This window comes from Entelurus aequoreus, linkage group LG09, assembly GCF_033978785.1.
Source record: "Entelurus aequoreus isolate RoL-2023_Sb linkage group LG09, RoL_Eaeq_v1.1, whole genome shotgun sequence".
NCBI classification, from domain to species: domain Eukaryota; kingdom Metazoa; phylum Chordata; class Actinopteri; order Syngnathiformes; family Syngnathidae; genus Entelurus; species Entelurus aequoreus.
This window is the reverse complement of record NC_084739.1, coordinates 78,384,087-78,396,333: the sequence shown is the minus strand read 5'-3', so window position 1 is coordinate 78,396,333 and position 12,247 is coordinate 78,384,087. Positions and strand designations below refer to the sequence as shown.

The 12,247-nt window shown below is 36.7% G+C and overlaps 1 protein-coding gene across 1 annotated transcript in view; it reads left to right on the top strand.

Moving 5' to 3' along the window:
- The window catches only part of kcnq5a (potassium voltage-gated channel, KQT-like subfamily, member 5a), a 218,619-nt gene that overhangs the window by 171,758 nt on the left and 34,614 nt on the right, over window positions 1-12,247 (top strand). Inside the window, exon 8 of the mRNA XM_062059509.1 lies at window positions 4,091-4,179. Within this exon, the coding sequence (XP_061915493.1) occupies window positions 4,091-4,179 (89 nt within the window). The remainder of the gene's footprint in view (window positions 1-4,090; window positions 4,180-12,247) is intronic.

The following is a 12,247-nucleotide window of genomic DNA, read 5'->3' as shown; positions in this document are numbered from 1 at the left end:
GCCCTCTCAACGGGGGGTGCTTACAACCATCAGTTGTTTACCAAGCAAAGGTAACACGCAAGGACATTAACACATCCGACACATATGTAGGATTAACTGAGGGAGCATTCAAAACCAGGTGGAACAATCACAAAGCCTCTTTCAGAAGCAAAACCTTGCGGAACACTACAGAACTCAGTAAACACATTTGGAATCTCAAAGACAATAATGTTGAATATTCGATAACATGGCAAATTCTTGCATCCAGCACACCTTACAACAGTGGTAATAAAAGATGCAACCTATGCTTAAAAGAGAAACTGTTTATTATATACAGTCCAGACTTGTCATCCCTCAACAAGCGCAGCGAAATTGTATCAGCATGCCGTCACAGAAGGAAACACCTCCTAGGTAACACATGAGCCAATCACCACGCCCCTACGCCTGCCTGTACCCACCCGCTCTGTGCCCTATATAAACCATGGTATGTGAATGCTTCCATTAAAATCTCCTGACGATTGAGGAAACCCTCATGAAACAGGCCTGTAGAGATGAAATAGTCTTGTGATTTTTTTCCCACACATACATATTACGCTCTACCACGGTATCGAGCACTATTTTTTTTTGGATAATCTAATTAAGACATATATATATAAATATATATATATATATATATATATATATATATATATATATATATATATATACACAAATGAGCAAATATATATAATATTTGCTCATTTTTAATGTAATTTTAAATTATATTTTTTTAATAACAAACAATATTAAGACACACTGTTAATTTTATTGAAACAATGTATAGTATACAATACAATATGATATATAAATATATTAATTTATGTTAATCATTTATTTTTATTTGTTTAGTGTTTACCACAGTATATTTTGTGTTCATAATAATATTGTCAACATAATTAGTGATTTGTAGTGTTATTTTAGTATATTTCAGTACCTAGAGAAGCGCTACACAAATCTGATGTATTATTATCATGTTATTATAATAAAAAAATATTAAAACATGATGTTCATAATTATTAAAATACTGTATGATATGAATACAATAAAAAATGTGCAAAATATCTTAATAAAAGTGTAAAATGATATGATGTATAATATGATTAAAGAAACTATATGTATTTAATTTTGTTTATTTTTTATTTTATTTCTATTTATTTTACTGTATACTGTAAATTGTTTGAATAATATTATAAAAGGGATTAGTGCTTTTTAAAAATTATTATATAATTGTATTTCAGTATCTAAAGAAGCGCTATATAAGTGCGATGTATTATAAATAATAACAGTAGTAGTTGAAAAATTAGTTCAGTATTAGTATTAATAATATTAGTTATTATTTGTGTGAAGGCTTGAACATTGAAAAAACAGATATATTCACATTTACTTCGATAAGTTACATTTAGTGTGCGTACGTGCGTGTGTGCGTACGTGCGTGCGTGCGTGTGTCCATGTGTGCGTGCCTGTGTGTGTGTGTGTGTCGTTCTTTGCCTCTCTTTCTCCTGCAAGCTCATAAATCTTTTCCCCGGCAGGTGAAAATAATCTTGGGAGCAGACTTATTGTGTTTAAATGTGATGAAGCCGCTCACCTGACACTCCTTCATCACACACACATTTCTCCATACCGCCACCCTCAGTGTGTTTAGGCCCGTTGTGTGCTGCGGGGGCGGGAAATTACCGCTGTCAGCACGCCGCCAACGCTGATGTAGCAGCGGCAGCTGGTCCATTCGGACTAATTAGCCATCAGTGGTAGCTTTTAAAACAGGACGATATGAAGACCAAATGACTCCAAAGCGGCATCAAAGTGACCTGCTCCTGCCAGCTGATTGGCAGCAGTGTTCCCGCCCTCTGTCGTGGTTCCGTGAGGGCATTCTGGACTTGTCACTAGCCGGGCGCCATTAGTGTGTGTTGACACATGCTGCAAAATGCACACTGCATGACAAAATATGACCAGGGAGGCGGGCTGCCTGGATGGCCTGCAGATGTTTGATTCCCATTTGGCGCCGTTCAGCATCACAGTTGTTGTTTGTTTGTAAGGTAGCAGGATTACAGGAAAAACTACTGAAACTTTCCAGCAAAACTTTGCGGGGAGAGAGTGTGACGTCTTTGTTTACTGGAAAATCCACCAAAAATGTGACTTGTAACCATTTGTTTACTTTTACAAAGACACTTAAAATGGTTTAATAGTTTAAAAAGGATGCCGTTTTTTTAACGTTAACACTGAAAACAGTCATGAACTTGGGAGAGAGCCACACCTTAAATTCTAATGTGTAATGTTTCATTACACAGGGACATCTACTGGCCTGGCATGCATATTACAATGTTCGGAGTTGTTTTTCCAACCCGACAGGAAACTTTCCTTATTTCACGTCACTTAAAAATACTAAATATTGACAAAATTCAACTGCTTAGTGGTTAACATCAAAGCCCCTTTTGCGTTCCATTTCAGGATTTTCTAGGATTTTTCACAAAATATCTCAATAAAGCATCTATGTCAACCATTTTATTAAAGGGGAACTGCACTTTTTTTTGGAATCGTGCCTATTATTCACAATCCTTATATAAGACAAAAACACATATGTTTTTCCTTTTTTATGCATTCTAAATCAGCTGAGATAGACTCCAGCACCCCCGCGACCCCGATTGGGACAAGCAGTAGAAAATGGATGGATGCATTCTAAATCATAAATAAACGTTAGCAAAAGTCAGCTGACAATGGAGCTAATGGAAGTCCATCTACTATCCAGTTGAAAGAAATGATTTATAATCTACAAATAACTTTTTCCAACTCAGAGGCGATGCAGCAGTTTAGTATGGCAAAAGCTGCATTAGCTAGTCCGACCTCTGTGATCACAGCGCCGCTAAAAGTAGTTCCTCTGCGTTATAATAATATCGCTAATAGTTGGTTAACATTCAGTTTACAAGATGAGTATTGTTGGTCGTTGCTACTGAAATAAGACTTATACGTGCAGTGTTGGCCTAAAACAACGTCTGTTTGAAAATGTTTTTTTATTTTATTTACAAAAATCACAGAATGTTACTCTAATAAGAGAAACTAGAAGAACTCCAACCAAATCCTAGGTTTACAATACTTAGGATAAAAATTTACACAGCAATTCAGAAAACATGCAATTGGAATACATAATAAATAAAATACTATAAAATAGGACAACCAAAAATGTATAAAAGCAACAGTATCAATAATGATAATAATAGTAGTATCTATCATAGTTGTTTACTGTTTTTATTCCCAAAATGTTTTATTTAAAAACAAATGTTTATTATATTTTTATATGTATGTATGTGTATATATATATATATACACACACATATATACAGTATATATATATTTTTTTTCGAAAGTCATCAATCAATTTAGAATCAGAATAAATAAAAAATTGTGTTTTTAATATATATGTTTATATATATCCTATACATATATATATATATATATATGTGTGTACATATTATATAAATATGATAGATATATAATTGGATATTAAGAGTATGTGGAAGTTCGACTCCTACCTTGTTTATTTCTGTGACAACCTCCTCAAAGTTTTGTAATCAATCAGAAATATCCATCTATTTTCTACCGTTTGTCCCTTTGGTACGTTTTTTTATAACACTGTTATGCGTGACCAGGTGTGTTGGCTTTTTGTGCTGGTTGCATTGGTTTATATTTTTTGCGCAATGAGTAAGGAAGGTTGTTGGGATTGGGTCATACAAGTTAATACTGTGCTGTGTGCATTTTAACCCACTATCCATAGCCATTGACCTGATCTACTACATTTGTAACAATCAGTTGATCAGATATCCCCCAAAAATGACTCCTTACTAAACATGTGATGTCTTGCGGGCCAAACTGAAAACGCCCGAGCTCCCTGGTTTAAGGATTCAATATGAAAAGTGAGGCCAAGACCTCCAACATGGCTGCCGGCTGGTGACATAGTCAGGACGCCATGATTCACGTCACATGATCACATATTTCACATTCCCTTTTGCCTCACCACCTCTTTGCCATTGCCCCTCTGTGTCGTCTTTGTGTGTGTTTGTGTCATGTGGTCCTCCACCAGGCGGCTTGGCGTCTGTACTCCACTGACGGCGCTCGTCCCTACCTCCGAGCCACCTGGCATCACTACCAAAGCGCCCTCCCCCCCTTCAGGCATGTATCCCCACCACCCCAACCCACTCTTCACCCACCACCGCCTCCTCCTTCCGACAACCCGCCCCCCCCCCATCCACACACACACACACACACACACACACACACACACACACACACACACACACACACGGTGCATCAACAGTACTGCCATCCCAAAAGAACCTAATCAGCTTTTTCTCTTTGTTCCTCCTCTCACTACTTCAACTCCATCACCTTGTGACCCCTCCCCCCTTGCCCCCTCTTCCCTCCTTCCCCCCTTTGGCCCTGTTTTCCGTTTTCAATCATGACCTCATCCCTCCTCTCTCGACTCTGCACGTAGTGTGTCTGGCGTAGTTACGCTGCCGATGAGAACTCGGTTTCCATTGCTACCTGGAAGCCTCATTTGAAGGCGTTGCATACCTGCAGCCCCGCCAAGTAGGTGACCTCACTTACTGACTTACAAACATGGCCGCTGCTGCTCAAAGCCCATCCTTTCGCCTCACGTCTGCTCCTCAGCTGCCGCCGCTCGGCGCAGACCCGTCTTCCTACACCTCCATCTTTTCACCTCGTGACGACTATGTCGGTGCACGTGACTCTTCACCCTTCCCGTCTCTGGCTTGTTGGGCCACGCATGCGCCACTTTTCCCGCCATTTCGCCAGGGACGCCCTTCTCACGTACCACAACTTTGGGAACGTCTGCACGTTCAACAAGGAACTACTTAGAGAGCCGTGCTTGGAGCTAAAATGTTGTCGTTTCTGTACGGATTGTACTATTATTTTGGTTACCTTAAATTGCTAACGTGTGCGCGACAACACTATGCGGTATGGCTGTGACTCTTTGGGCACTTAACCATTCAATATGATTCCAATTCCATTCACTGAGTAGGTTAAGCTACGCTAGGCGCAATATCACAAACGTAATAAAGTATAATATGACTTACTCGTCCATTGTCAAACTGATCCTACTTAAAGTATTTTTTTTTGTTTTTCATTCTTTTTTTTTCTATAATAATAGAATAGAAGGCTAAGCTGGCTACACAACAACTCGAGCCAACATAAATAATGTATCATTCACACACTTCAAAGCTACTGTTATTGCTTACTGTTTCATTGTCTCTTCCATTTCCGTAAATAGATTTTAAATCGATTAATAGTTTTTAAAAAATCTATTAAAATGCATTTACAATTTTTTTGAATGATAACAATCAATTTTAAAAATACGTTTTTAGGCCATCTCTAATCGACCAGAATGAGCTTTTTTGAAAAGGTTTCATTATAATTATACTAAACAATTTGTTGTAATAATCGAGAATTGTGTTGAATCGATAATGGATGCATTATCGATTCAACACAATTCTCGATTATTACAACAATCGAGAATTGTGTTGAATCAATAATGGATCCATTATAATTCTCGATTACTACAACAGAATGTTTAGTATAATAATTATAATGAAACTTTTTCATAAAAGCTCATTCTGGTCGATTGGAGATAGCCTAAAAACGTCTTTTTAAAATTGATTTTTATCATTAAAAACATTTTTAAATGCATTTTAATAGATTTTTTAAAAGCTATTAATCTATTTACGACAATGGAGGAGACAATGAAACGGTAAGCAATAACAGTAGCTTTGAAGTGTGTGAATGATACATTATTTATGTTGGCTCGAGTTGTTGTGTAGCCAGCTTAGCCTTCTATTTTATTATTATAGAAAAATACAGAATGAAAAACTAAAAAAAAACTACTTTAAGTAGGATCAGTGCCTACAGTGTTTGACAATGGACGAGTAAGTCATATAATACGTTATTACGTTTGCGATGTTGCTCCTAGCGTAGCTTATAGCCTTCAGCCTCTATTGTTTACAGCGGAGTTATTTACATGATATATAACAGAAAATATTTTTATTGTCAATAAATATGTTTTCAAAACAGATGACTTGTGGCGTTCACCATGCGCAATGAAAGCAAGAAAGCTAAAAAACTACAAAACATTTCTGCTGGGCAGGGGCGAAAGCTCACTCAGCGTGAGCGGGCGTGGTGTGGAGAGGTGGATTTGCATCTAACAACTCAGTCTCTCAAAATAAACTCTTTTGAAAGGGAGAAAAAAATGGCTTGAAAATAGGTCCACAAAATATATGCACGTTTTTCACCAAAGAACCATCATTACGTTGTTCTGTAGACCACAAGGAAATGTTTTAAATGTAGAAGAAAAAAAAACATGATATGACCCCTTTAAATAGAAATGCATTATAAATAATACTGATCATTTGCAGGACTTAATAATGATTATTTCTACAACTATAAAAAGGATAATGACGTTGACATATTTACAATATTATTGTTATGTATTTGTCTTTATAACTGACCCTTAATAGCATCCATACATGAATACTGTTATTTGTTTGTATATTAATATATTTATGATTTTGGTGCCCTCCATCAAACTGACAACTGTCTCTACTTTTCCGTCCCGATACAACTGTTCTACTTGTGATACCATACTGATATTGGAACCTTGAGCATTTATGTTATTTTGTAGTGTAGTGTAGGTTTGATCAAGTGAAATTAATCAAAGACCATTGGTAGGTATGAAAAACACTAACCTATTTATTTTCAACCGGCTGGAATTGACTAAGGCTGTCTTTAAGTTGAAATGGAGTGGTATTTTATTTTAAACTAATGACCCAATACATTAAATAGTGCGGATATGTTTTTTAATGAACACTTTCTAATACGCTTCTGCCTTGGACACTATGCATGTGTCAGTAATTTGTAACTATAATTATTTGATAATTGTTTATATTGACAAATGTGCTGTTCTAGACTGCAATATTGCGCTCTAAGAGAAATGTATACTTATGTCCAGCTTGTGGGCTATTGCGTGCTGAGCTGTTGTGTAGCTGCTGGGCTCCTTGTAGCCCATAGCCTAGCATGTTTACCTTTTGTAAATGACTAAGATTGAAGAAGAGACCAACCTTATGTTTTTATTGGAGGACATTGAGATGTTAGCTGTCTCTGCACAAGTAAACATCGGAAATTTTAGATGGGAGCAGAAAAAATTTGATACTTTTTACTAATATTAATATCACCCTCAGTATACAGTATATCTAAAAAAGGTAACCAAAATATTTGCAACGTCTATCAGAATGTCCTCGTACATTTATACATCACTGCAAACTCTCCTTATTTCATTAACACATTATAATGGGACTGTATGTGAGCGCAGCTGGAGAGATCAGTGTAGCGACTTGGTCAAGTATTCTGATCCCGCTGGATCACAGGTGTCAAACTCAAGGCCCGGGGGCCAGATTTGGCCCGCGACATTATTTTATTTAGCCCTCGAAAGCCTGGAAATTATATGCGTCATTAAAGTACTTTATATTTTCTCACTAAATGTATTAGTTTTTTGTATTTTAAGAAAAAATACATGTACTCAATGCAATTGCATATTTCTTAAACATAAATATTATAATGTAACAAATATATGATCATACATTCAAACAATGTTTTTGTTCAACTAGAAATAAATACTTTTTATCTGCTTGACTTATGATTTCAAAGCAAGTTATTCATCCAATTGTCAAATTTAATAAATAGATTTTACAGCGACTTAATGAAATTCACTCTGGTTTTACAGCATTTTACTGTACATGAATAAAACAGTACCACTGTTTTTTGACCATAAAATGCTGGCAACTGAGCTACCAGTTTTTTACTGTAAAATACGGTAGTACTGTTCTGCTATTTTACAATAGTACCGGTAAAATCTATAGTTGTCGTTTTTACGGTAAAATCCGGCAGCTAAATTGCCAGAATTTTACTGTAAAAATGCAGTTTTGTATTTACAGTAAAAAAAACACTGTAACATTCTATTGACTGAGCTGCCAGTTTTGTACCGTGCAAAACAGTGGTACTGTTTTTCCCATTTACAGTAACATGCAGAAAAAAACACGACTTTTTGCGACTGACCTGTCAGTTTTTTTACTGTAAAATCTACCCCTTTTTTTTACATTGTTGTACATAAAAAACAACTCATCAAATGCATAGGCAATTGTGTAACCATATAATTCACTGTTAGAAACATAACTGTGATATGGCCCTCAATTGAAACGAGTTTGACACCCCTGCGCTAGATTGTCTTTAGCCACCAAACAACCAACGAAAAATCTAGCGACTTTTTCTGGTCCTATTGAACCAAAAAAATAACGCATGTATCGCTCTTCTCAACGAGCAGCGGGTGCTGTGCTGAAATCAAGCGTCTCCGTCTCGCAAATAAGCGACAAGGAGTCTCATTTGCAGTTCAAAAGGCAATCGCCTCCTGCTCGCTTTTTGTCGACCCCCGGCGTCCGTTGCAATTACATGCACATGCGTGACGGCCAACTATCCAAATCGGACGGCGTGGGCGTCGACTTGCCCCAAATAGATTGCAGTCCTGTGGGGGAAACACTGAGTAACCACAATGTTAAATCTCCAAGTGAGCATTGTTTTCCTTGCACGGGCAGAGTTTCTGTCTGCATATTCCGCACGTGTACCTAATGAAGTGGCCAAAGCAGTAAGTGTAATTCAAGTCAGACCAGAAGCGAGAACACCAGACAAAGATGTGCTGTGTTGACTACAAGTTATTATGTTCAGCTAGCACATATTAGCTTTGGCGCTTCCTTTGTTGTTTTGGACGGGGGGTTTTTTTTCACCCCGCAAGCGTTCCACGCGAGGCCTCGTCCACACGCAACATCCTCGCCCTTATACCTCCGCCGGTTCCCACGCCTTTCCACTCTTCTCCTTGTGCACGGTTCACAGCTTGCATGCGTTACTTTCTTGGCCTCCTTAGCGGAATGTTCTCTGGTAGAGGCAATTTTTTAATCCTCTGGAAGACTGACTTCTCTCCCTTTGTCTCCTCCTCCTCATCGCACTAACCTTTGAAGGAAAGAGCAGGGCGAGGCCGCTTACAGGTTTGTATGAGTCGCCGCACGTTCATTCCTACACGCACGCTTACACACAAATTGTTTTGAACCTTCAAGGGTTTGCGTGTGCGTTGAGCTCGAGCAGGTTGGCCACGACCGATGTTGCCGTATTGATCGGTAGCTTGCTGGTCACAACATTAGGTCATACTTGCCAAACCTCACGATTTTCCCGGGAGACTCCAGAATTTCAGTGCCGCTCCCGAAAATCTCCCGGGGCAACCATTCTCCCGAATTTCTCCCGAATTTCCACCCAGACAACAATATTGGGGGCGTGCCTTTAGCATCCTCTCTCACCTGAAACAAAGACTATTATATATGTCTCCGTTATCCATTGGCTTATCTATAACCCATAAAGTAGGCAGGCACAGGCACGGAGCTATTTCTCAGCGTGTGTTTATTCCAGCCGGCACGTTAATACACTGACACACAATATCCGGATTCCCATCTTGCATTGCTTCAAAACTACGGCAAGTAGTAATGTCCAAAAACATAACAGAGACAAAGCAGAAGAACGAAGAAGAGACATGGCGACGACGAGTAAGAAAAAGAAGTACGCTTGCAAGTTCCAAAATGATTGGAAAAAATCATTTCAGTTTATCCAGGACAGCTCGAAGGGGAAGGGGTATGCTGCCTGCACATTTTGTGTATATATATATATATATATATATATATATATAGATATATATATAGATATATATATATATATATATCTATATATATATATATAGATATATATATATATATCTATATATATATAGATATATATATATATATATATCTATATATATATATATATATATATATATATATACATATATATATCTATATATATATATATATAGATATATATACAGGTATATATATAGATATATATATTAGGGGTGTAACGGTACACAAAAATTTCGGTTTGGTATGTACCTCGGTTTAGAGGTCACGGTTCGGTTCATTTTCGGTACAGTAAGAAAACAACAAACTATTAATTTTTTGGTTATTTATTTACCAAATTTGCAAAATCTTCCACCAAAAATATTTTTCTTTGTGGAATATTTGATGTGAAGGGTCATTAATTCATAATAACATTGATTTTGATTCAATATTATGTTTTGAGCAATGACAGTTTGAAAGAAAAAAAACAGCTTTGTTTTATTAGTCAACATTGCAACTTTTTCTAACTGACATTTAACCTTTAAGCTTTTTTATTTCACTTTTGTTATGTTTTTGTTTATTTTAATAGTATTTTTAGAATGTGCCGTGGGCCTTTAAAACATTAGCTGTGGGCCGCAAATGGCCTCCGGGGCACACTTTTGACACCCCTGCTATAGATAATAAAAATTAAATCTGATAAATCTATGAATAAAAAGCAGAGCCTGGCGACGCATGCGCGTTTATCATAACTCTCTCTGTCTCTGTCTCTGCCCCTCTCTCACCAATGCTGCTGCGCGCACAATTTGTTTAGTTTTTAACCCCTTCTTAACCCTGAACGTACATTGAAAATGCACGCAACCCTAACTCAAAATGCCGGACATTTGAGGCATTTAAGAAACTCCGCCCTGATAGCCCCGCAAAAGAGGACATGTCCGGTGAAAAGAGGACGTATGGTCAGTCTATCGTAGCCCGTTAGCTGCTAGCATGCCGTGTGTTGTGCCTCGGTGTGCATTGTTTACACAACGTGCGTTACGCTACTTAATATGTCCGTGTGGAAACTCGTTCTGTACACCTCCGAACCGAACCGGAACCCCCGTACCGAAACGGTTCAATACAAATACACGTACCGTTACACCCCTAATATATATATATATATATATATATATATATATATATATATATATATATATATATATATATATATATATATATATATATATATATATATATATATATATATATATATAAGAAAAAATATATAAATATATATATATATATAAGAAAAAGAAAAAATATATATATATATATATATAAGAAATACTCCCGAATTCGGAGGTCTCAAGGTTGGCAAGTATGCATTAGGTACACCCGCCAGCGCCTGTAGATCACAAAAATGATAATAATCTGCTAAAAGTGAGTAAACACTCACATGTTTAGGACATTATCGAAAGTCAACTTGGATTTACTTTAGAGCAGAGGTCTTCAAGGACCCCCAAGCTGAGGGAGAAGCTAAGTTTGGACCCCTTACTTACAGAATATATCCTGGATAAAATTGTTATATTTTAAAATTGAACTGGTCTCTAAGGTACGTTGTTATTGATAACGCCGCTAATAGCTGGCCGGGCGATTTAGCGTTAAATTGTATCATGATATAAGTGTTTTATTTGGGTCAATATGGGTAATTATTCATATTTTTCAGCAAAATAAGGACCAAGAGAAAAATATATTAAATATACAATTTTTTATTTCAAATGTAACCTTCCTCAGATTATGATCCCCTCAGCTATCAAGGCAGAAAAGAAAGGAAATGTCAACACAAGCATGGAAAACATTCAAACAATGTAAACAAAATTGTAAACTTAACTCAACTTAACAATAACATCTTAAAAAGAAGGTGCAAAAAGATGGTATGTGTATCAAATGCTTAATTAAAATGTAATAAAATAGTGCAAAGTGTGAAAATATAAACATGGAGAAACCTGAGGAGAACTATTTTCTGCAGGTTTAGTGCCGGGAAGTTACAGCTGTGCTCTAAAGGGTGAGCGCGGTTAAGGTGGTGTGGTATTACCAGTCTTGGTGGGGACGAGCGCCTTGCATCATTTACTGACCACATTGGTCTGACTACGGTCCCTTTGAAAAAAATCCAAAAAACTTCCATACTGTCCAGGTGACTTTTCCTCTTTTACCCACAATTTCTTCAATTTTGTTTTCTCTTCTCACTCCATGCAAAGAATCAACCGCCAGACAACAAGATTGCGCAACCAAATTTGATAGTTGACACTGTTACCTGATTGGCTGTCAGCGTGTCACTCCCACTGATCAGTGATCACTTCCTGTGTTGCTTCGTTACCAGAGAGCTATATATATATATATATATATATATATATATATATATATATATATATATATATATATATATATATATATATATATATATATATATGCATATGATAATAAAATAATAATAATTATGTGTATAT